Consider the following 23,934-nt stretch of genomic DNA (forward strand, 5'->3'; position numbering starts at 1 on the left):
GTGAGTCCAACAAGGCTGCAATCCCCTTTTCGGAAGACTCTCAAAGATGCGAGGTAGGTGCGACCGTTTATCATGAAGTGGGGCATGATTATAAGTATGGTCGGAGCTGCTTTGCTTGCTCGATTCATTCCCTCAGCAAATCTCGCCATCTCATCTACCTTTCGTTGCTGTCTTCACATTGCTGCTTCACAAATTCCCACCCAAAGGGATGTCCACACAGAACCAAGTGATTGAGCCTATTGCTCTGCCTCGGCTTCCTGCCGAGCATGCAGAATGGCTTTCGCACGTCTCGAAGCATCCCAGCACATCAATGCACGAATTGCTCGCTCCCTACAAAGAGTACGATGCAAAGCTTCGCGAGGTTTTCGCTCAGCAGCCCTCTCACCCTGCAATGGAGAAGCCAAACGTTCTTCCTCTTTTCGCAGGACAAGAACGGGACGTCAAGATCCGAGCCCGGAAGTCAGACACTGAATCTGAGGACGAACGCCAGCGCTACCTGATGCCCTTGAAAACCTCTGAGCGCAAACCCGATGGCGCGCCAGCAATTGTCCAACCCCTCAAAGAGTTCCAGACAAACTTCCAGCTGTTCTCCGAGTCGGCATTGGTGGACATGGACTGGTCGAATGTCGTCGTTGCCGGCAGCGCTGTTGTTACCTCACTCCTTCCGGTTCCAGCAGAGCACAATGCTTCGAAACGTGCTCTCCGCGAGTACTATCACCAAAAACTCGCACCCTCTTCAGATGTAGATCTCTTCCTGTATGCTCTAACTGAAGAGCAGGCCGTGGAGAAGATCAAGCAAATTGAACAGCGTATTCGAGATTCCATCTTGACAGAAACGACCACAATCCGCACAAAGAATGCAATCACCATTGCTTCACAGTATCCTACACGACACGTGCAGATTGTGCTTCGTATCTATCGCTCCATCTCTGAAATTCTCACCGGCTTCGATGTTGACTGCTCATGCGCTGCCTACGATGGGAAACAAGTCTACGCTAGTCCACGTGCAGTCGCTGCATACATGACTCAAGTCAACACCATTGACCTCACACGACGCTCACCTTCGTATGAGAATCGCCTTTCCAAGTACTCTCACCGCGGATTTGAGGTTTACTGGCCCCTCTTGGACCGTTCGCGCATTGACCCAACCATCTTCGAGCGATCATTCGGTCGCACACTTGGCCTTGCTCGTTTGCTAGTACTCGAGAAGCTGCCTCGCACAACAGACCGGGATTCTTATGTGGACCAGCGACGGGCGGAGCGCGGCAGGTAAGTGCTCCTGACAATCTCTCTGTTGCGTCACTGACAAGTGTCTACAGACCAGCCATCAACCGATGGAACACGCGCAAGCACAAGCTGAAAGGAAATGTCAAAGAAGATCACGACGATGAGGTGCCTGATTGGGTCGAGTCAGACGAAGTCAGCGATTATCACACTTTCACGGTCCCGTACGGACCGAAGTTCCATGCTCGCAAGATTGAACGTCTCCTTTACGCAAAAGATCTTCTACTCAACGCAGAATGGAACCGACCAAAAGACCGTGAAACAACTTTACATCGTCACCCAGCGTTCTTTGGCAATGCAACTGACGTCATCGGTGACTGCTGTGGCTACTGTCCAAAGCCCGCAACACCGGAAGATGAAGCGATTGCAGAAGTCGAGAACAAGATATACGTGTCTGGTGGTCTTACCTTTATCAAAGACGATCCGGGACGACAGACAATTGGCTCATTTCACCCTCTCACTAATGATGACTGGACAGAAATGGCCTACGTCGGTAATACGGCTAGGCTTTGTCAAGCTATCGTCGACGGCGATGTCGAGCACGTCCAGGACTGGCTGAGCCAGGAAGGCGCGGATCCCAACGAACGAGATTACACTGGTCGCACGCCACTTCAACTTGCTGTCATGAGCTCGACGCCCGAAGTTGTTCAGATCCTCATAGATGCTGGTGCTCGCATTGTGGCTCGCATGATTGATGGGAGAACTGCTTTACATCTTGCCGCCATGCGGGGTGAAGCTGCTATGGTCAAAGCTCTCCTTGTCAAGAGCGAAGCCAACGAAGAGAAAGAGGCAGAGAAGGAAGAGGCCAAGCTCAAGCAACGCAAAACCGATCACGGGATCAAGCAACTTGCCGCCACTGACGACTCTCAAATGGCAGATGCAGACGTTACTCACAGCGACGACGATGTCGACATGCTTGATGATGAAGACGAGCGCGCCGATGCTACTACAGAAGGCTCCATGGTCAAAATCCGAGGCAAACAACAGCGAGAAGAGAACAACATGCCCATTGACGAGAATGATGATGACCCTGATGTGTACGATGTTAATGTCCTAGCCTGGGACACTCCAGTACCTCCCCTCCACCTTGCCATCTCCAACGGACATGTGGAGGTGGTCAAGTTGCTCGTCCAGGAGTTCGGCGCAGACGTCTTGCTGCCGGTCAAGTTGGTGCACGAACACAGCAAATCTCCCCGTGCAGCGATCCTTCCGCTTGTTCTCGCTTTGCAGCTGCCACCACAGAAGGCCGACGAAATGACGCAGGCACTTATCGCTCTAGGAGCTTCTCCCGCACAAGCAGACGTGGAAAATGTTACTGCACTGCATTATTTTGCAGCCAGGAACGCCGCATTGCTAAGCACCATGATCTCGGCAAACTCACCTGCAGCAAAGCGTGCAGTAAACCATTTGCATATGTCTGGTCACGAGTACACTCCAAGCGCCACATCTGCTCTTCAATCTGCGATTGAGCATGGAGACGTTGACAGCATCGATGCACTCCTTAAGCTCGGTGCTCAGGCGCAAGTTGACTTTGGCGTCTATATTCGCTCGTACAAAACCAAATGGGAAGCTCATGGAATGTCCGAAAACAATCAGAAAACATTCCAAACAACCTTCCAGCAACCGGTTCTCACAGCTGTCGAGCGTGAGCTACCATCTGTTGTCCTCAAGCTCCTCGACGCTGGCGCCGATATCAATTCCCTGAGTGGAGGGGCCTGGCGAGCTGTGCATGATGGGAGGGCCAGCGGCTATGACAATGCTCAGAGTTTACTGGACGCAACTCGTGAGAAAATCAACACGCTCCGACAGTGGATCGACAAAGAGCAGCAGGACAAGACCGTCACAACACCTGGCACGTGGGGCGGCGCACATCAAGTGTTCGCTCCAGTCCCTCTTAAGGAAGATGCACACTATCTCGATGGTATCTCTCCGGGGACCTATGCACATTGGACGACTCTCAAGCAGCTACAGGCAGCCAAGCGTGTGTACGAGGAAGATGTCAAGAAATATGAGGAAGCTGCGAAAGCCATGCCCAAGGAAGCTGACGGCTGGAAAGAGAAGCTGGCTGAGGTTCAGAAACTGCTTTCCGGCTATGAAGCTCTCGATTCCGAATTGCTGGAGCGAGATGCCAAAACCTTCAAGGAGCTCTACCCTGACGTCCAACTTGATGAGCACCGAAATCGCTACGCGCGTGATTACAAGCCAGATCCTCCCAAGCCTTGGGCGCCAAAACTAAACTTCCATCTTCCTGATCTGACAGAAGAGCAACGCGAGGGGTATATTAGGCTCTTCCAAGCTTGCTGGGATGCGGATCTGTCAACGGTGAAGGAGCTTACCCTTGCTGTATGGAGTGAGAACCAGACGCCACTGAAGATTGCCGTACAAGATACCAGCGGATTCTCGCCCTTCTCGATTGCTGTTCTGCGAGAGCATCTAGACTTGGCTAAGGTTTTGCTCGAGATCGCGCACGTTCAATTCGCTCCTGCGGAGGAGTCCGGCCAGTCCATGTACACTCTGCAGGCAGAAGGCTCGGACGACGAAGGCGCATTATCTGATAATAACGAAGAGGACGCCGTTCGGATTTTCCACGAAGTCGTTGATGACAATTTCACTATCGAAAACATCGGAGAGGTGCAGAGCCAAGTCAAAAGTAAGATTACCGCGCTTGCTATGCTTGCATGGCATTGTCCTGTCTCTCGATTCTTGGAAGAAGACGACACTTCCACCGCCTTGCTCGACTACTCTTACCATCATGGCGCCTCCCGTCATCTCACTAGAAGATCATACGGTATCAGAGAACCGCGGAAGATCATCAGAGACGCTGCGAATGGCCGGACATACCGAGCAAGCCCGTCAATAGCCCAGGAGCACTATCAGAAGGTGGCCAAGCCCGGCAACCTGTTCCAGATGGCGATCTTTCTAGACGACGCAAGCCTGCTCCAGTTCCTTATTGACGCTGGCGAAGAGTACACCGTCCGCCGCGGAGACACGGACGTCGGTCCGGCGTCCCAATTCTACAGCTTCAGCGAGCAGGATTTCTTTTATGCAATTCAATTGGGCAGGGTACAGCTTCTGAAAGAAATCGTCAAACGTACCGGTGCCGGTATCCCATTGGATGTTCTTGTGAAGAAGAGCGGCGTAGAAATCAATAAGAAGCCCAAGTACTACCAGGGCTTGTCTGTCCACGGAAGGAAACGAGCAGATTGGGCTGCTGCTGGCCGAGACACGCAATGCGAATCACCACGCGAGGAGCACCCACCACTGCTGCATGCAGCGCGTCTCACGAATCTCGACAGTATTGAGTGGTTTCTCAGCGACGCCGCCACCCATACCTACGTCGAATTCGCGGAGAACAACAAGAAGGACATTCGGATCCAGGGTCTTGCGAAGGCAAAAGGTGGTCTGCAAGCTGCTATCAGCAAGTGGCTGAGCCTCCGTTCGAAGCTACTGATTCACGTCGTAGTTCTCAGTAAGACTAACGCCAAATCGTTGGAACTACTCAAGCATCTCTCCGAGACGCAGCCAGACTTGATCAACCACAAATCTGCCTCCGGCCTTACTCCCCTACAATTGGCATTTTCCCTGCATCGAGTCGAGATGGCAAAGATCCTTATGGAAGCCGGCGGTGACCAAACCAGCCGCAACCACGGTGGCGACAACCTCATCCATACCACGCTCAGCCCCCATCTAATCTCTCGTGACAACGGCCGTGCAACACTTCTGGAGCTTCTTGGTCTAATTGATTCTCGACTCGTCTCAAGCATGGTCACCGAACGAGCCTCCTCTGTACCGGGCGCAGTTACGCCCCTCGCCCAATGGACGTATGCCGCGATTCGGCACAGCTACGGCTACGGCCGCAATAGCAACAAACAACCTGATGTTGTGACCAAAGTCCACGAGGAAACTCTACGCATCCTTCTTGACATTAGCAAGGGCTCTGACCTCGGGCTTGTCAACGGCGAAGGCGATACACCGCTTCATGCCGCAGTCCGCTACGGAGCCGACAACATCCTCCACATCATGCTTTCCTGCCGTCCCGAACTCTTGTTCCGCGAGAACGCATCAGGCAGAACGCCGTACGAGATGGCAGAGGATGCGCATCTGGCGCAAAACGTTTTCCACAAACCACCTGTTATCGGTCGAAAGTACAGGCAATACTACAACCAAGCTCCGAAAAGCGAGATTTTAGAGAGAAGACCAGAGAGTTTTGTTGGGGGGGATAAGGATGAGCGGAATCAGATAGAGAAGGTGTGGGACGTGTGCAAGGAGTTCGAGGGCAAGGCTTGTCGGGGCACGAAGAGGACGCTGGTCAGTCTGCTAGAGGCGAATGAGGTCGCGAAGAGGTTGGCGGGGAAGAAACCCAGGACTGATGAAGAGGAGGGCAATCAGAGTGAGTTGGAAGAGACTGCTCTCAAAGGCGATGAGGTGGATGTGTGGTTCCAAACGGGTATGCATGCCGATAGATAGTGAAGTAGAAAGGACCCGCGTCCGAGTCCAAGAAATATAGTGTTTAGGTACTTGTTAAAAGAGCTTCCTGCAACGCGATTGGGCGTCTGTTTCCATCTAGAACTCTACAGGAAAGCAATGGAAAGCTTTTTAACTGTCCTTCTCATAGCGTCGGTCGCGTGAAAGACCTATCCCCAATCACAAAACTAGCTACAAATACAGGCCTAAGAGCCTACTCGCGCTATTGAATGCACCCTACGAAAGAAAACCCCTCTTCTTCTACAGTGACGCACAGCCGTACCCACACTACACCCGACACCGACAACAGAGGCCTCAGAGCTTCCACTGTAGTAAGATATCACAACGCACTATCAGAACAGAGCTTTCTCTTTGCAAAATCCCTCTACTCTACCTCGATCATTTATCTTCCTTAGAGAAGCTTAGACCTACTAAATAAAAGCAGATTACCATCTACATTCCCACGTAGCCACTCGTCTGGTACTCCCTCTCCTCTACTTTCAAATGCAGTAGCACACTAGACCGACGTCATTGGGTACACGAGCGTCAACTCCGTAGGAGCTGTTTATTTCCGTTTGAAGAGGTGAACACAAAGGAGGAAGGCAAGGGGACATCGCACGTGAAGCGCCAAGCAGAACAGCAGTGCTATTGGGGTACGGAAGTATCCACGTCGCAGGAGATATTGAAATATCACGCTTTTTCCTGTGGAGGTGGTCGGGGTGGGGTACGTGCAAAGCTCTCTCCCACGAAGACTAGGGGACAACAGCTCGTCGGCGCTGCACTGTCGTTGGCGGGCTTGGTGGGAGGGAGGAAAGTCGGTGCTTTCTTTGGCCTGCGAAATGTGCGCGGTTGGGTAGATATAGGTAGAAGAGGAAGGTTGGCCGAGGGACGAAATCACGGGCATAAATTTTCTTAGGGATTGTTGAGCGGGAGTAGTGGGGTAGGGAATGAGGGGTTCTTGGGAGGGTGAGTCTGATGGGATGTCTGGTTGCTGGGTGGTGCACTTTTGCTGCGCTATAGTTGAGATTCCGTCGCGTTGCGATATGGGGGTTGAGTTGTGCTGAAGCGGCGAGTGTGGATAGAAGAGGTCGGGGGGAGTGAGGAGATTCTACCGAGGAGCTTATTAATAACTTGTTTCAAAATATTCATCTAGTGGCTTGGTTTCTTTCCCTACTTTCTTGAACGTCTATTGTCTTTTGATACCTCCTTTACCACCACGATCCGTCCTTGAAAACGAAAAAAAGAAGGTAACTTGCATGTACGCTGTTGGTTGTCTCAACACCCAAGCTATGGTGTCTCGAAGTACATGTCTGCAGGGGAGGATGGCGGCATATTCGCTCTTAAGTGGTGGTTGGAAACGGCGCAATCAAAGGGGATGTTGCGCTGAGGAGCGGCAATATATCTCAAGGCTGGCTTGTTATCGAGCCTCAAGCTGTTCTGAAGAAGGGCAACTAGAACTTTGAACGTCCCCGTCGTCTTGAAGACGAGGAGGGGGGTAATATTGAGCAGTTGATATGGTTCTGCAGGGAGTACGAGGGTTCTTGGGACCACAGCGTCAACGTGTACTAAACTCTAGTGAACAATTTCTTTGTAGTGCATACCCGACTCTTCACTCCGCATGCATTGTGGGGCTTGTGCTTTGTACATGAAGCAAGTGAAAGAGTGGACGCGTGATTATGTAGATTCACAATGTGTATCTATTGAGATGCCAAGTCTCTTTGCTTCCTTCTACGGAACCAGATCGTCAACTTGGAGGGTGTTGCAGCTTGTAATAGTTGGGTTTGTTCAATGGCTTTTTTTTCGCGAAAGCGTGAGAGTGTAGAGCAGACTGGTTCTGAGAGGCGGAAACGAGTGAGATGCGAGGGGGTGGTGAATGATGTGGGAGATGCTGAGGAAGATGGGATGGGGGGTCGAGTGGCCTTGTCTTGTGAGCGGCGTGGTGGGATTCAGACATGTGCCGAAGAAGTTGAGCGAGTTTGTAGGCATGATGAGATGGTATTGACAGGAGATACCGACGGCGCGAGCGATCTGGCGTTCAACCCACCAGAAACCCTCCAAAAGACCCCCAGCACAGGGACGAAGCGACCCAGTGCTCAACTCGAGACTGACGATACAAGCGACCTCCAACTAAAAGCAAACTCCCGAGCGATCTACGACGCCAATAAAACCGAAATCAATACGTGGTACGACAAAGACCACACCAAGAAACTTGGCATCCCGCAGCACGGCAAGCCCAAACACAGCGCCGCGCCATGGTACCAGAAGCTCCTGGTGTGGCAAAAAGCCCACGGGCACGTCGTCGCCTCGCCGCGCAAGAAGCGCAAACTCAACACCGGCAGCAGCCAGGCCATCGATGCCCAGACGTTGTCAGTCAAGTGTCGACAACGGCGACGTCTCCCAGGCGATTCTGTCCCCGTTCCAGAACCGCCCTTCGTTGCGCTCTCCGACTTTGAAACCATGCCAAACGGCAACTATGCGTGCGGGCACGTGTATCGCAATCCGCCGCTGGAATGCTGCGAGACGGGGCTGAGTATGCATGCGAAGAAGGAGGCGATCAAGAAGAGCAAAGAAACCTGGAAGAAGCAGGTTGAGAGGCTGATTGATGGGGGGAAGTTGGATCCCGGGCATAAGGAGTGGGAGGGCTGGGTGTGTGAGGGGTTGAGGGAGAAGAATCAGCCGGTGCTTTTTGCGAGGCAGAAGGAGGCGAGGGAGAAGAGGGCTAGAGAGAGGGAAGGGTGGAAGCGGGGGATGATTGAAGGTGGGGAGGTTGTGCGAAAGAGAAGTCGACAGTCGCTGCAGCGGCCAGACGTGTGCCATTCTCCCGCTTGTCCAGCTTCGAACGATGCCCCTCAGTCACCCATTGACTACCATCGTCCGCAACCGATACCAGCGTTCCAGCGTCAGAGTATCTCCAACGACATCGCAGCCATCCAGACCTCCTTCCTGGCCAAGCTAGTACGGACCAACCCGCGCCAACTACGCCAGCACGACGTGTTCTATCGCCATGCGCAGTATCGTGAATCGCTCAAAGAAAGCCCAGACTTTGGGTTGCTAAAGAAGTGGTACCTGGCGTACTTCCTGAAAGACAAAGAGCAGCCGCTGAGCGCTGAGCAGCGGGAACTGTTGGAAAAGGAGGATCCAAGCTATGTGGGTAGGAAGCGGGTTGGCATTGGTCCGGCTTTGGCTGCTGTAGACTCGTTTTTTGGTGAGTACTTGGCTCAGAAGGCGAGCATGCCGACGTTGCGAGCGGGTTCATTAACGCCAGCTGCTGCATCAGACTTCCAAGATGCTCCCCCAGCACCATCATCTGCACGAAGAGAAGCCTTCAAGCCACAAGATCCTGAGATGATAGAAAGCGGGCTTGGTCGCATTCGAACTTCAGGTGGTGTGTTTCAGAAGCACGTCGGATTCGCGGTGAGCGACCCCGTGTCGCAGAAGCTTACGCAAACTCGGTCTGAGGCGTATTATCTGAGCTCACTGCCGCAGTCAATCGCCACTGGCAACGAAGTCGTGGATGCAGAGATGCGGAACATGCTCCTGTATGCTTACCAGGCAGATCTGCCACCGCAGTTTTCGCTTGGAGCCAAGGCAGCTTCAACGTCGTGTCGTTGAAGTTCCAAGGTAGATTGGTCACGGTACAGCGATTTCAATGCAGACAACGACGCGGGAGACTTGCTGCCACAGATCGGTGACGTTGCAGCAGTTGCCCAAAGTCTGATACTTGGCGACTTCGACTCGAGTGAGGCTCTCAACGACGAGCGACCAACGACCAGCGGTGTTCGACTTGGAACGATCTGGTGGAGCGAGAGATGTTTGCGCAACATGGAGCTTGGATTGCTACTGCGCATAGCACAAACCTTGCACGGCACCGATGGTATCTGTGAGTACGCTGGACAGGGGAGGTCCTCTTTGAGACATGGAGAGTGGCCTAGTCAGCTGAAGGAGGGGATGGCTGGGTGGAAAGTAGTCCGAGCGACTAGGTACCTGAGAAGAAGCTTGATATTATTAAGCCTGACAATCTCTGGGTGTTTGTGACTCCCAAGTGGGTACTGCGGTACGAAGTACTAGTAGAGCAGCACGACATGTCAAAGAGGGGTGTGACGCTATCGTGAGTGACGTTGCACTGACAGTGTGGAGACGGCCAGGGCCACACGTTCCAGGCCGTTGGATGAATGGCCGCTGGCCATGTGGCAGACGAAGGATCACCGCCCGGCACGCCACGCGTTCGACCGTCCTAGTAGGGCGATCGCAGGCGGATGCGCGCGTCGTCAGTGGCCAGAACGGGCAGCGATAGCGGACGGCAGTGACTTGAAACGCAAACTAGCCGACGTTGTCGCGAGAGCCAGCTCAACCGTCGGGCAGAGGTCGATCGCTGGAGGACGGCAGCGGAAATCGATAGTCCGGGAGGAGGGAGCGAGGGCAAGGAGGTGAGAGTGGTCGTTGATATAGAAAGCCCCGAGGCTCCCCACATGGCGCTCGCTAGCGAGAGTCTGTGCACCCGCGCACCCGCATCTGATGTCGGTGCAATGCTCCATCCAGCCTCCGTCATCCTGCATCCATCCATCCAGCGTGCAGCGTGCAGCATCCGGCATCCGGCCTCCAGCATCGTATCTCGCCCTCGTCACCTGCACTCTGACAGACTCCGCACAAGCTTTTGATAAACAGACAACCGCCCATTGCGACATCTTCCTATCTATTGCGCACCCCCCTTCGCCCGCGACCACACGGAACCGCACTCCCCATCCGTCATCGGCCTGGTCAGGCCGCGCGCCGACATCGCACCGTCATAGCCAGCTCTCTACATTGCACGCGCCCAAACGAGAAGGTATCTTGTACTTGTGCGATTGTCGAATACGATTTGATCGTGAAGAGCAGCCTATCAGCAGCCGTTCCAATCAATCTGCCGGCCGCTAGACGCAGCTGGGAAGGTGCCACTGCGGGCAGCTGCCGAGGACGACGTACCAGGCCTGAGCGCGGTGTTGGCGATACCCTGCGGTACCACGTACCGGGGCACATGCTCTGGTGTTGTGTCTGGAGTTGTGCGAGTACGATCAAGGAACGCGACCACCACGGACTATCTTGATATCGTAAGCGCGCTGGTCCAGGGAAGCTGGTCTTATAGTAGCCGGGACCTCGCCACCGGGACTTGCATTGCAGCCTTGGATCAACCGATCTGCCTTTGCTCCTGCGACCATGCCAAATCTCCACAGTAACAGATACATGCCGGAAGCCACCATGGACGACGCAACTCCACCCCTCTTGGCGCTTCCTGCGGAGATCGTCCAGCACATCCTTGCCTTTCTCTCGCTCTCCGACCTGATCACCACTAGCTTGGTCAGCCGCGCACTGCACCAGCATTCGCAGCAGGACACCTTGTGGCAGCCGTTTGTGCAAGAGCAGGTCCCAGGACACGACGTACCCAAGCCCAAGAACTTGACATGGAGGGAGCTGTTCCGGCAACACCACCCGTACTGGTTCCTAGCCAAGAACAAGATCTGGTTCGCCGACACACCACACACGGGGAAGCTGCTTGTTGCACGCTACGACCACAGGATCAATGCGATCGAGGCGTACGCTTTGGTGGCCGAGCGGCGACAGCCGGTGATGCAGTCGTGGGAATGGAACCCAGAAGCCATCATCCACACCTTCCATCCTAGTGTTCAGCTCGATATGGTCGCGCCGATTATACGGCTGAACGGAGACTCTTACGAGCGCGTCTACGGCGACCGACTGCAGCACGAGATACACATGGACGTGTATCACGAGGCGCCGCTGGCCTCTGCAGGGCTGTTCTCTCGACTCATGCTGACGCGACCGTGGCCCAAGGACATCATCACCGCGGCGACGCCCGTGTGGCCGCCGCTCATTCTGCCCAGTGCGGCTCGCACACGCAACGACACGTCGCCGTCGGGGTTCAGACACACGGCGAACAAGCCAGGGCGCATCCAAGAGCTCTCCACGTCGACGTTCCGCCTGCGCAAGTGGATGGAATTTGCCTCGCGGCCCAACGGGGTCAGCATGAGGGTGGGCGAAGACATCACTACGTTTGCCACGCTCCCTGAGGAAAGCTACACCCCGACTGCGCAGAAGCCGTGGCAGGGCATCTGGTGCGGGGACTACGCAGGCCACGGGTGTGAGTTCCTCCTCGTCACGCAGCCCGACGAGCCACTGGCGCTGCCGGAAAGAGCGGAGTGGGCGATGCGGGCGCGAGAGAGGGGGGGCAGCGTGAGCAGCGCTGGGAGCTGGAGCACGGCGCCCACCGATGCAGCCGTGTCGTCTGACCACGAGGAGTTGTTCGAGACGGCAGACGACCTGGAGGATAGTGTTGCCACGCTGCAGGGCGCAGACCGAGAAGACGGCTGGTCCATGGTCGAAGCGGCGGACAGGAAGAAGGAAGAGCGGTCGGCCGAGGACGAAGAGGGCGTGTACCGGGGCCGGATGGAAGCCATCAAGCTCACTGGCGATCCCAACATCCCGCGCGGGGAGTACACGTTCATCGCGCCCGACATTGGGCCCAACGGGCTGATTCGCGTTGCGAGCGAGGACATGTTCAAGGGGGCGCGCATTGTCAGGAGCGTGGGCCACATTGCGGCCAGGGGGTTCAGGGAGGGTGAGAGAGGCCCATGTCGACTTCTCTTCTGAGCTGACTCCAGACAGACACGTACATGACTTCGCAGCTCATTCTCATCTCACACGACCGGCTGGCGCAGTACTGGGAGACGTTTGGGCATGTGTCGTTTTATCAGCGCGTGAACGTGGACGACTTTGTCAAGGTGTAGCTCGAGTGGGAGGAAGTGTGGTTGGTGGTGTTCAAGGGTGGGAGTCATATTATATTAAGGTATTGTTAGTAGTGTTGTAGGTAAGGTGTAGTGAATAGGGTCGTGTATGCAAATAGCATGGTGATGATGGTGATGGTGATGGTGGTGATGGTGGTGACGGTGGTGGTGACGGTGGTGATGGTGGTGATGATTCGAGAGGCGAGGAAGCAGGACCATGAGGCTCATGATGCAGGTGTCGATCGTGGCTTCCCCGCGCTAGACTCGCCCCCCTGTCCAAAAAAAATGCAGACCCCACGTCATGCCTACGCCGGTGGTGGGCCTCGACTGCTGAGAGGGCGTTTGTCCCTCTTGCACCCTCGGTTTGATATTGCACCCTCGGTTTGATATTGCACCCTCGGTTTGATATTGCACACTCGGTTTGATATTGCACACTCGGTTTGATATTCCATCCTCGGTTTGATTCCACTCTCAGTTTGATTCCACTCTCAGTTTGATTCCACTCTCAGTTTGATTCCACCCTCGGTTTGCTATTCGGTTTGATATTCCACTCACACCCGGGTGGCTATTGCACACTCTCATCGCCATGGCGCCCCTGCACGAACAGTACGAGCTGCGCGTCACCGCGGGCTCCACGTACGACCGGTCCAAGCACCAGGACGTGCCCGTCAACACGGAAAAGCCGGTGCACATATCGTCAGACCTGATCGATGCACAGGTGCACGTGCGCATCAGGGACTACCGCGGTAGGGAGTGACGCGCGGCGGACACGATGCCAGCAGACCTCGACTCACACTGGCAGGCCTCCCCAAAGGATCGCCGACGACGTCACCCTACTTCTCCACGCCGCAGCACCCGTACGACCGCTACTCCATCTCCTTCTCGTTTGTGCCCAAGCACGACATCCCGGGCGACAAGCTCGTGTTCGGCAACGACTTTGAGCACCCGATCCGCGACCGCCTGCCGCCGCTCTTCGACAAGGCGTTTGGCATCGTCAAGTGGTGGATCGACCCGGGCCTGGACGGCGACGTCTACGGCGACGAGCCCTACCTGTACGGCCCGCTGCTGTCGAGCATCAACGTGCTGCGCATCGGCGACAAGCAGCCGGCCGCCGACGCCGGGAGCGAGAGCCTGGCCGAGGGCGACGAGGGCGACGAGGGCGAGGCCGTCGTGTACACCGAGGGCGCCGACGGGACGGGCGAGGCGGTGCGCAAGGAGCAGCACATGCCCGCGGGTTCGTCGCAGCGCCAGAAGCACTTTCTGACCGAGGCGAACCGCAAGCGCTTCACGTTTGAGGCCGGGCGCGAGTACAAGTGCGACTTCTACAATCCGTATCTCGACTTTAACGAGTTTGCGCTGAAGATTGGCTACGGGCTGCCGAACATTAGTATTATTGGGCACTGGGACGGGCAGCCATTGAGGTGTGTTTTTCTCTCTCTTATTTCTATTCCAGGAAGCTCTTATTCCCATTCCAGGAAGGGAATTGATTCTTCCTTCACTCTTGTTGCCATTCCAGGAAGGGAATTGATTCTTCCTTCATCTCTTGTTGCCATTCCAGGAAGAGAATTGTTTTTTTTCTCTCTCTCATCCCTATTTTAGGTCTCTCATTTCAATCCAAGAAAGAGAGACAAGATTTTTTGTATAAAAAACGAAGAAGATTTCCTAGGGAGGCAGGCTGACCGACGTACAACTAACCAGACCGCACTCGCTCAGATACACGCTCAAGAACCGCGAGACCAACACGGAGCTCTTTGTCGTCGTCATCCAGCTCATGCCTACGGAGCAGGGTGCCAAGGAGGCGGAGAAGGAGGAGGCGGAGAAGGAGGAGGAGGAGGAGGAGGAGGAGGAGGAAGGTGGCAAGAAGGAGGATGATGATCTGGATTGATAGTCTGGTGGATGCTGGTGGATGCTGGTGGATGCTGGTGGAAAGGCTGGCTTTGGCTGTTTTTGTTCAGGGTCAGCGAGGCGATTGAATAGAAACAAGACGTGTGTTAGAGGAGAGATGAGTAGATATTCAATAGCCTACATGGCCTCTACATGTACAGTCTACTCCATCAACATGTTCTACTCCAAGACAGGACCTGGTCCAAGACGTGACCTAGTCCAAGACGTGGCCTACAACCTTTTACAAATGTCCTCGACAATCTCGTCCGTCTTGGCCTTGCCGCCGAGATCGGGACTCAGCAGCTTGCCCTCGTCCAGACAGGCATCGACGGCGGCGTAAATGGCGGCAGCAGCCTTCTCCTCGCCCTGGAACTCGAGCATCAGGGCGGTGGAGCGGATGGTGGCAATGGGGTTCGCGATGCCCTGGCCCTCAATGTCCGGCGCAGATCCGTGGCACGGCTCGCCAATGACAAAGTGCTTGCCCACGTTGGCCGAGGGGACGAGACCCAGGGAGCCGACGAGGGCAGCGGCGCCGTCGGACAGGATGTCGCCGTACAGGTTGGGCGCGACGATGACGTCGTAGTCGCTGGGCTGGCGGAAGAGCTTGTAGACCATGGAGTCGACAATCTGCTCCTCGACGCCGACGAGCTGGTAGCGGTGCTCGGCCAGCGCGCGGCGGGCCGTCTCGCGGAACAGGCCGTCCGTCTGCGAGAGCACGTTGCTCTTGTGCGTGACGGTGACGAGGGGCCGCGCGTGGATGCTCGGGGCGCCGGCGTCGCGCACGCGCTGGCGGCGCAGGGCAATGTCGCCCGCCATGGCGGCGATGTTGTAGCTGGCCGTCTCGGAGATGCGCTTGATGGCCTCTGCGATCCGGCTGCCGTCGGGCGCTGCGTACGTCTTCTCCTCCTTGACGTACAGGTCCTCGGTGTTCTCGCGCACGATGACGAGGTCGACGGGACTCTTGGCGCTCGCAGTGGACTTGACGGGCCGCACGTTGGCGTACAGCTGCAGGCGCTTGCGGAGCGCGACGATGGGCGACGAGTAGCCCTGGGTGGCGACCGTGGGCGAGGACACGGCGCCGAACAGCGCGCCGTCGCAGTCCGACTTGAGCGCTGCCACCGTCTCCTCGGGCAGCGCCACGCCCTGTTTCTGGAACGTCGCCCACCCGGCCTCGTGGTGCGAGAAGCTGAAGCGGAGGCCCAGCGACGAGGGCAGCGCCTCGAGGATGCGGCGCCCGGCAGGCATCACTTCGCGGCCGATGCCGTCGCCGGGGATGAGACCTGGCCCCGATTAGCTTCGCTCCTGCAGGGCGGTAGGGACTGTGCGATTGTGCAAGACGCACCAATTCGAAGCGTTCGCGCGGCCATGGTTGGTGACGATGTCGTGTGCGGGCGGTGCTGCAGCTGCGACGCCGGGCAAGTTTTCGGTCCTGAGCTGCGGCACCGGAGCTCGCACCCGCCAACTCGGGACGATCCAGACACACAAGCCATGTCCACGGGAGTCCGTGCTTCACTACGATCACGACTACCTACGACTACAACCACGACCACGACTACAATCACGACCACGACCACGACCACGACCACGCTACAACCACGACTACCACCACGACACCGACCACGACCACGACCACGACCACGACCACGACCACGACCACGACCACGACCACGACCACGACCACGACTACACTACAACCACGACTACAACTACAACCACGATCACGACTACAATCACGACTACGACCACGACTACACTACAACCACGACACAGACTCGATTTTTACCGATGCGTCGTGTCATGTCATCATCGCCTACGCAAATGTGGTACAACGCCGAGCCTCTTACTACCTACAAATACGAACAGCTGGCTTCAGGTATCTATAGCAATCATTAGCAACTCACAATAACGCGTGACGAGCTCAAAGAAGAACGGTGTCCTACAGTTAGTGACCGTGGTAAAGTACAATGTCAATAGCTTCCAAAGAGAACAGCGGAGAATGATCACTGCACGTCGTGATCAAGGCAATCGTCAAGTGACCAAGCCACTGCGCGAGAAGCGTAGAGACTCATACACAAGGACCAGAAGACATGATGTATATTCATAGTTCGCACGAAATGGAAGTAGATGCTCGTACCATCAAACAGACGAGCGACAAAACAAAGTCGGACATGTTGTCCAAAGGTTTTCGTTGGTGGCGGCTAGGAACAGGAGTGTTTCTGATTCTTGTACAAGTCGCATGTATCGAGATACGGCCAAGAGCATCATCGTGAAAGAGTAGCTGCAGTGGTGTCCTTCACCATCATTGAGAAATAGCGGGTGGTATGCTACTGAAAAGTCGCCAAGACTTTCCAGCAACGCAGATGGTAAGTGATTAGACCCATCACCGCGTACGCAGCCCGAGGGCTCAGAAGCATCGCTGTCCAGAGTGAGGGTAGAGACTTCCACTCGCAGGAGCAACTCGGCTCATTCGATTATCGTCTGAGCGTGGGACATTCGGGAGGACTCGCTCGCGTCGAAGGCGCCGCTGAGATAGCAAGTCGAAATGCTTGGCCTTTGACGAAACATTATGACTGAATAGTAGCATGTCGGCGGGGGGAACTGAACTTGTTCCTTGGATTTCCGCCCTTGAGCAGAGCGGCTTCGGCTTGGCTCTCGACCGATGTCGGCCCGGCCTGCCAATGCCAGAGGGTGCATCTACCCATGGGCGTCAATTGGTCAATTCTCCACACCAGCTGTTGATAACGGCATGGAGAAGGACCGAGACGATGTCATGTCTTTTCGATGTGAAGCTTCGTATCTCTGTTATCTCTCACCAGGAAAACGGTCTTGTTGAGCCATTCGACTTTACGGAGATATTAGCAGCAGGAAGCAGACTTCAAAAAGCGATGGCCGCTCGCCGACTGACAATGTACACAAGCGACCGTCAAGTTCCCGTCTTCGACAAAACAAAGCTGTCGTTCGTGCGGCACGAAACCTACCGCCAATCATGACTACCACAGATGTCAAACATGCCGATCAAGGCAACGTTGAACAGGATGTTGCTGTTGGAACATCATACGTACCGGACCTAAATGACAAGGCCATGGAGAGGCGCGTTGTGCGCAAGATCGACATGTGGATCCTTCCATTCATCTGCATTTCGTACCTGATAAACTACCTGGATCGAGTGAGTGGAGTTCGCTGAGAGCGCAGAACACAGAGCGGTCTACTGACAAGCACTACAGGTCAATCTGGGGAACGCTCGTACTCTCAACAACGACACCCCGGCGAGCAACCTTGTCAACGAGCTCGACCTTACCGGCAACCGGTACAACATAGCCGTCGCTGTCTTCTTCGTGCCTTATGTCATCTTCGAAGCTCCGAGTAACTTTGCAATGAAATACTTCTCGCCCTCGGTATGGATTGGCCGAATCATGATCAGCTGGGGTATCATCACCATCTGTACAAGCGCCGTCTCGAGCTTCGAGGGTCTTTTGGCGATTCGGTTCTTTCTTGGTATTGCAGAGGCCGGCTTTTTCCCCGGAGTCGTCATGTACCTGTGCTATTGGTACAAGCCCTCGGAGCGCGCAACGCGTCTCGCCATTTTTGCCGGTTCCGTTGCGGTTGCTGGTGCTTTCAGTGGACTTTTGGCCACTGGCATCTCTTTCTTGAACGGCAAGGCAAACCTCGCTGGTTGGCAATGGCTTTTCATCCTCACCGGCATTCCCGCAGTTCTCTTCGGTATCGTTGTATGGATCTGGATGCCCAACTACCCGCAAGATGCCAAGTTCTTCACAGAGGAAGAGCGTGCTTTTGCCATCGCGCGTATGGGTCCTTTCGCGCCCAACAAGGAGGACAAGACTTTCAACGCAAAGATCGCCAAGCAGACGCTGTTGGATCCGCTGTTTTGGGTTTACGCGCTCAGCTACTTTTTCATGGTGAACAGCTTGAACGCATTCTCATACTTCTCGCCCACCATCGTTGCCAACCTGGGATTCGCAGGCTACACCGCGCAGCTGCTCACTGTGCCCCCGAATGTTTTTGGTCTGATTATCATCTTGGCCAACTGCATACACTCGGACTACTCCAAAGAACGCATCCGCCATGTCCTTGCCGGTCTGACTCTTGTGGGATCTGGGTACCTCATCTTGGCCTTGGTTTCCAACTGGATTGGCCGTTACGTGGCGGTCTTCTTGATTGCTTGCACCAACTCGGCCGTCATGCCTTTCCTCGCCCATAGGACCGCCACAGTGTCGGGATCGACGGCTACGGCGTTGGCCACTGGCGTAACAATTGCCATCTCCAATTGCGGTGGTATCAGCGCCCCTTTCTTATTCCCCAAGACGGACGGGCCGAACTACCCAATGGGCAACTGGACCGTGTTCGCGATGTTGTGTCTCGTTTTCTTCATGTGCATCTACCTCGGCTTCAGACTGGGAACGAGTGCCGAGTATCGCGACTTCGCGCCTGGTGCGGCGGAGCAACTGGCTGCGAGGACCAGTATTGAAGGCAAGCTCCCTGACGATGCGAGGGACTCCCGTGAGTTCCCGCCTCCGGTCAGGTCGGAAAGCAATAAGGATGCCATGAAAGCATGAGCCGCTTAGCAAAGTAACTTTTACAGAAAAGACGAATTGACAGAATCATATTCTCACCAAAAACGGAGTCTTTGGTACCGCATCTCACAGCACATAGCAAGCCACCCAAAGAAGCCCAATGCCAGCCCTCTTTTTCATGAACTGTTCAGCATCTAGAGCCTGAGCTGGACAATCAACAAGGCTGTACAGTGTGAACTCGTCCACACACAGGGACGTCTATCAGTGAGACCCGAGCTAGACTAATGACAACAAGAGATCGTTTCAGGTGAGACGGAATGCACTAGTTTTCTTTACATTCAACCGTACCAAGCATTTGATCTGTGGTCATGACATCTATAATATTTGCAAAACAGTCTGGCGAGAAGAAGACATCGCCCTCACGAAAGTCATGATATTTGCTGAAAGAATTGATCTTCCCAACCTGGTTGTCTCACATCCGGCAAGGCTTGCTCAACTAGATGTGTGAGTCTGCGCGCTTATGACCCTTTGTTGGATCGTGCCTTTTCGACCGAATCAAAGGTCGCTTACCAGCGAGCTCAGCAACGTATTCTGGAGAAGTCTCTTCCAGCTCTTGCGGCGTTCGCGAGTGGTGTGGCAAGAACCTCAGGGGAACAGAAGCAGTGTCGAGTTCTACTGTTTTCGCAGGACAAGGAAGCTCAACAGTCCGTGCGATTGGGTCAATGTGCGCGGTAGATGGTTTTGATGGGCGTGATGTTGGATGTTGCAACGTCTCGCGAGGGCGTACTTCCAACCCGGCAAGGTCAGCCTCTGGCTGGGAAGAGACAACCCTGTGAGAGGATGCCGCATGCACGTTTCCTGAATCTACCCCTAACGAGCTCGGTTGACGTGTGTGGTCGTGTCGTGTACCGGAGGGGGGATTGGAGAGAAGACCTAGCCTTGAAGGTCGAAATTCCTGCGTCTTACGGACCGGGCCTGCGTTGTGCCAGGCCGGTGTAGCAGCGGAGCCAAGCGGCGTACTCATAGTCGATTCGGTCTCGTACTGTCCTAGGTATACAGAAGGTCGACTCACGCGCCACACATCTTCTGGAATGTCCGTAACACCGTTTGATCGGCTGCTCAAATGAGCCATATGCGAGGATTTCGTTGCATGACGTTTACGAGGGCTTGAAGAGCGTCGGGAGCGATACCCATGAAAGCCCTGAAGACACTCTTCGCGGCTTTTAATCAATTCGATTCCGGTTGGTGAGTCGTATTCGAGAGCACTTTTCCTTAACCGTGGGAGCGACGTCCTTGTCTCAACCAGATCAGCTTCCCAGTTTGACTGCGCTGCAAAGCTCTTTTGAGATTTGACATCGAATTTTCGCCATTGTTCCTGAGTACACCCAGTTTCAGTTGTGTTCAGCTGAAAGAACTCCGCACACAGTTCCTGGATCTCTGGATTGTGCACCCGCCTGTAGTTACGATGCTGGTGTAAATCACATCGACAGACAAAGTCCTTATTCTTACTCGAGTAGTGGAAGCGTTCGGCTCGAACATTATTCAAGGCCCATTCGATCTTCTTTTGTTCATAGTATTGATGGAAAACTGATTGGAGACATGACTCAAGGCCAAACTTCCCCAAGTAGCGTGCGACAGCAATTGCTAGATTCTTGTCGTCGTCACTTACTGGGTGTGATCTCTCGTGCTCCTCCGCTTCAAGGCAGCGACATGCTTTCAAGTGAGTGTCATCTGTATAGTGGAGGAAAGGTACCAATCCTCTAGAACTGGGACAGCTTCCTGAGAGATGTGATGTGCGCACAGGATACTTTTCGCTCGTTCGTTTGCTACGTGCCAAAACGATCTCAGCTTTTTTGGCTGTTCGCAAAGCCATCTTCTCAGATACAAAATTACGGACGAAGTTGAGGGCTGAGAATATCTGTAGGAGGAGTATAGCTACAAAATATCTAGCCTGTTTCTTATGAAGATGTTTTACTAGGTTCGGGCTTAGGATTTTGCATTAGAAAAGGTGCCATGACGACATGAAGAAACAAAGGTTTAACGCACTATCAATCGACGTTGTGCAAATAGACATGTTGACATTGAATCAATCCTGTAACGTAGACGAACAGCACTGTGTATACAGTTCATTGACTATGTAGTGACAGCGCGTTCCCTGCACAAAGGGAAACTCAGAAGACTTTTCTGGCTACTTACGTTACAAAGAGCTACCTTTGTTGTTCGATCAACAAAGGCCTTACTATGAGACGATGAGGGTTGTTGGCAGCTTTGTACAGACGTGGCACACTGTTTTATTGTCACTGCAAAATATTGCAAAGATCTCTATCGCGTATGAGAACAACACTAAAAAAATTGCACAGGTACCGGCGCTCATCAACTTCGGCATGTGTCGTTTGATGAATAGGATAGACGGCGCTCAAAATTATCTCACTGGTGGTAGGAGCACTATCAGTCGCCAAAGAGGCGTCCTCCCGGTTTAGAGCTGGCAATATTCGGTGTTCCACGGATCGGCGATCTCGTGGACGGCCAAGTAAGGGGTCCTGTGAGAACCACCAACATGATCATGTGAGTATATGTCCTGTCCAGCTCGAGAACCTTTTTCAGCTTGAGCGGCTCGGGGATTTGGGAGTAGGGGTACACCGAAAAGCACAGCTCGACAATTTGGACAACAGTTTCGTTGTGGGTCCTTGCTAGTTTGGAACCAGTGTTCGATGCAATTACGATAGAAAAAGTGGCCGCAGATTTTGGCTTCCACGATAGAGTTATGACCGTCTCGTCCCAAAAGGCCTTTGACTCAATGAGTTTGCAACTTTTGGCCGGCAACTCGGTCACCTCAATACATATACTATACGCTTTGTTCAAGGAAGAGGCTTCACAAGCCTCTAGCGCTGTGTCCATGATGAGATTCGCTGCAGATGCTGTCATGGTGTCGATGAAGCAGTCAATTGGTACGGTTACTGAGAACATTCGACTGGAATTAAGAGAAAAGAAACATTCTAACGAATGCGCATCGACGAATGGCTCTTCACAGTGTTGGTGATAAGGCTGTCGAGCGTGTTTCGTAATCATAAGCAACGTTTGGGCCGGGAAAACATCTTCGCAGCAAGAGCCTCAGTACTCATCTAAGCAATTCGAAACGATTGGGACACCATCAAGACCCCTTCTAATCAACACAAGATCAGTAGTGAACCTGACAATGAGATCAAGAAGGATAGAGATCGAGCGACTGAATGAGTTGCCTGAGTATCGAAACGAAAATCTCGTCTCCAGTTCGTCAGGTGTGTATGCACTTCTAGCAACTGATCAGGCACATGACTGTGAAAGCACGTCATGCGCGCTTGCTACTCGGGACACTGGGCAAATGCCCCCCGATAAAGAGCACACCGCACGTCTAAACCTTGGAGGATGCAATTTCGCGGACTGAACAGAACGACTCGGGCAGGAAGTACTTAGGATCCGGTCTGTCGAACATGGCCAAGCAGATCGAGTGGACGGCCTCCAAACCTTCACCTTCACCACATGAGCTCTCAGTCAGAACGAACGAACGCAGCAACCTTTCTTACCTCAGCTATAAGCCATAGCCCCAACAGTTCCAGCTTCACTTCATCACGGCTCACTAGCGCGGCCCACTTGCAGTCACTGCACTACCCCCCGTATATATACCGCACTTCGCTCGCTTCTGATCGCCTTTTCCCCTCGACCACACACTCTTTGTCTACCAACCAACCTCAAAAACGCTCTTTCCGCGCACCAGTGCCTTCCACTCCCTATATACCATTTTACCTTACATATACTCCGCGGTCAGCCACGCACACCATCGAGCCAAGATGTCCTTTTTCCGAGTCCTTCTTTTCGTGAGCCTGGCGCTCTTCAACTTCACGGCCGCAACCTCACGACCCATTGCTATCGCTCGCCCTCCACTCGAGACGGGAAGTGTCCATCGCCGCGGTGTCCCATACAACGAGGTCAAGTACATCAAGTACTTCGACGTTGGCGGCAGTCGGGTCACTTGGGTATATTTGACATCTTGATCCGTAGCTTAGCCACTCACTGAAAACTTGACCAGGCGTACAACTGGGATTCTCGATCTCATGGTGACATCGACGCATGGTTTGAGTTCGTCCCAATGCTGCACTCGAACCGCGCCGACCAGACTGGCAAGTGGGCTGAAGATGTTCGGGCTGCCGCGTTTGCAAACAAAGACGCGCCCACTCACCTCCTTGGATTCAATGAGCCTGACAACTGCGAGTAAGTCGTTTGTGCCTGCATTTTCTAGAATAATCCCTAACAACACCAGACCCGGCATGGGCGGCGCTTGCATGGACCTCGGCAGCTCAATTGCTGCGTGGAAACAGCACATGGAGCCTCAGAAGTCGCTCAAGGAGAAGATGTATCTGGGCTCCCCTGCCGTGACCAATGGACCGAACGGGCTGGCCTACCTCTCATCTTTCATCAACGCTTGCACGGGCTGCAGCATCGACTTCATCAACATCCACTGGTGAGTACCCTTTACCTCCATCCTTCTTCACGTCTTCGACATCACGATTCAATGCTGACTATCAGACAGGTACGACGAAGCAAGCAACGCTGCCTACTTCAAGAAGCACGTCGAGGACACCCGCAAGGTCGCCGCCGGCCGTCCCATCTGGATCACCGAATTCAAGCCGCGCGGTAATGATGAGCAGATCGAGGCATTTCTCGACGAAGTACTTCCTTGGCTTGATACCTCAAGTGATGTCCATCGCTACGCTTACTTCATGGCGACTACGGGGGACGGATTCCTGATCGATAACGGTGGAAACAGCCTTAGCAACGTTGGAAGCCGTTACGCTTTCGGTGCTTAGATCAATACTACCAGACTGTTGCAGACTGTCGCCAGTGATTGGACTGTAATCACGACTTTCAATTTCCCGTTTTGTTCCGCCGATCTCGAGGACAGATCTTTCCACAATCTACTCGGCATGCCGAAGCTAGAGGTTGCCTTCCCAGAAAAC

At 54.1% G+C, this 23,934-nt stretch overlaps 10 protein-coding genes across 11 annotated transcripts, besides 4 other annotated features; 7 read left to right on the plus strand and 3 right to left on the minus strand.

The window, feature by feature from the left end:
* Positions 1-208: 208 nt before the first annotated feature.
* EKO05_0003957 (uncharacterized protein) lies at positions 209-5,751 on the plus strand (the record flags this gene model as incomplete). The annotated part of the gene is made up of 2 exons (XM_038938742.1): positions 209-1,269; positions 1,320-5,751. 2 exons carry the CDS (start codon positions 209-211, stop codon positions 5,749-5,751), a joined length of 5,493 nt encoding a protein of 1,830 aa, XP_038799780.1.
* A 1,785-nt stretch (positions 5,752-7,536) lies between these two features.
* On the plus strand, positions 7,537-9,360 carry EKO05_0003958 (uncharacterized protein; the record flags this gene model as incomplete). Its single annotated transcript, XM_038945455.2, has 1 exon — positions 7,537-9,360. The coding sequence occupies one exon, from the start codon at positions 7,537-7,539 to the stop codon at positions 9,358-9,360; it is 1,824 nt and encodes a 607-aa protein (XP_038799781.2).
* Positions 9,361-10,278: 918 nt separating this feature from the next.
* Positions 10,279-10,355: a tandem repeat.
* Positions 10,356-10,983: 628 nt separating this feature from the next.
* Positions 10,984-12,527, plus strand: EKO05_0003959 (uncharacterized protein; the record flags this gene model as incomplete). The annotated part of the gene is made up of 2 exons (XM_038939029.2): positions 10,984-12,358; positions 12,406-12,527. 2 exons carry the CDS (start codon positions 10,984-10,986, stop codon positions 12,525-12,527), a joined length of 1,497 nt encoding a protein of 498 aa, XP_038799782.2.
* A 583-nt stretch (positions 12,528-13,110) lies between these two features.
* Positions 13,111-14,409, plus strand: EKO05_0003960 (uncharacterized protein; the record flags this gene model as incomplete). Of its 2 annotated transcripts, XM_059636279.1 has the most annotated exons (3): positions 13,111-13,270; positions 13,327-13,945; positions 14,223-14,409. In XM_059636279.1, 3 exons carry the CDS (start codon positions 13,111-13,113, stop codon positions 14,407-14,409), a joined length of 966 nt encoding a protein of 321 aa, XP_059492262.1. The 2 variants fall into 2 exon arrangements, with proteins under 2 accessions (XP_059492262.1, XP_059492261.1); XM_059636278.1 differs by having other exon boundaries at positions 13,327-14,409.
* Positions 13,643-13,688: a tandem repeat.
* Positions 14,410-14,414: 5 nt separating the features above from the next.
* Positions 14,415-14,450: a tandem repeat.
* A 189-nt stretch (positions 14,451-14,639) lies between these two features.
* Positions 14,640-15,775, minus strand: EKO05_0003961 (Homoisocitrate dehydrogenase; the record flags this gene model as incomplete). The annotated part of the gene is made up of 2 exons (XM_038938974.1): positions 14,640-15,688; positions 15,751-15,775. 2 exons carry the CDS (start codon positions 15,773-15,775, stop codon positions 14,640-14,642), a joined length of 1,074 nt encoding a protein of 357 aa, XP_038799784.1.
* An 11-nt stretch (positions 15,776-15,786) lies between these two features.
* EKO05_0003962 (uncharacterized protein) lies at positions 15,787-16,314 on the plus strand (the record flags this gene model as incomplete). The annotated part of the gene is made up of 1 exon (XM_038945456.2): positions 15,787-16,314. The coding sequence occupies one exon, from the start codon at positions 15,787-15,789 to the stop codon at positions 16,312-16,314; it is 528 nt and encodes a 175-aa protein (XP_038799785.2).
* Positions 15,920-16,174: a tandem repeat.
* Positions 16,315-17,394: 1,080 nt separating the features above from the next.
* On the plus strand, positions 17,395-18,982 carry EKO05_0003963 (uncharacterized protein; the record flags this gene model as incomplete). The annotated part of the gene is made up of 2 exons (XM_038938779.1): positions 17,395-17,574; positions 17,633-18,982. 2 exons carry the CDS (start codon positions 17,395-17,397, stop codon positions 18,980-18,982), a joined length of 1,530 nt encoding a protein of 509 aa, XP_038799786.1.
* Positions 18,983-19,436: 454 nt separating this feature from the next.
* EKO05_0003964 (uncharacterized protein) lies at positions 19,437-20,813 on the minus strand (the record flags this gene model as incomplete). Its single annotated transcript, XM_038945457.1, has 1 exon — positions 19,437-20,813. One exon carries the CDS (start codon positions 20,811-20,813, stop codon positions 19,437-19,439), a length of 1,377 nt encoding a protein of 458 aa, XP_038799787.1.
* Positions 20,814-21,388: 575 nt separating this feature from the next.
* EKO05_0003965 (uncharacterized protein) lies at positions 21,389-22,009 on the minus strand (the record flags this gene model as incomplete). Its single annotated transcript, XM_038945458.2, has 1 exon — positions 21,389-22,009. The coding sequence occupies one exon, from the start codon at positions 22,007-22,009 to the stop codon at positions 21,389-21,391; it is 621 nt and encodes a 206-aa protein (XP_038799788.2).
* A 758-nt stretch (positions 22,010-22,767) lies between these two features.
* EKO05_0003966 (uncharacterized protein) lies at positions 22,768-23,784 on the plus strand (the record flags this gene model as incomplete). The annotated part of the gene is made up of 4 exons (XM_038938902.1): positions 22,768-22,953; positions 23,007-23,188; positions 23,238-23,438; positions 23,508-23,784. 4 exons carry the CDS (start codon positions 22,768-22,770, stop codon positions 23,782-23,784), a joined length of 846 nt encoding a protein of 281 aa, XP_038799789.1.
* Positions 23,785-23,934: the final 150 nt, after the last annotated feature.

The sequence above is a fragment of the Ascochyta rabiei genome, chromosome 6 (genome assembly GCF_004011695.2).
Source record: "Ascochyta rabiei chromosome 6, complete sequence".
NCBI classification, from domain to species: domain Eukaryota; kingdom Fungi; phylum Ascomycota; class Dothideomycetes; order Pleosporales; family Didymellaceae; genus Ascochyta; species Ascochyta rabiei.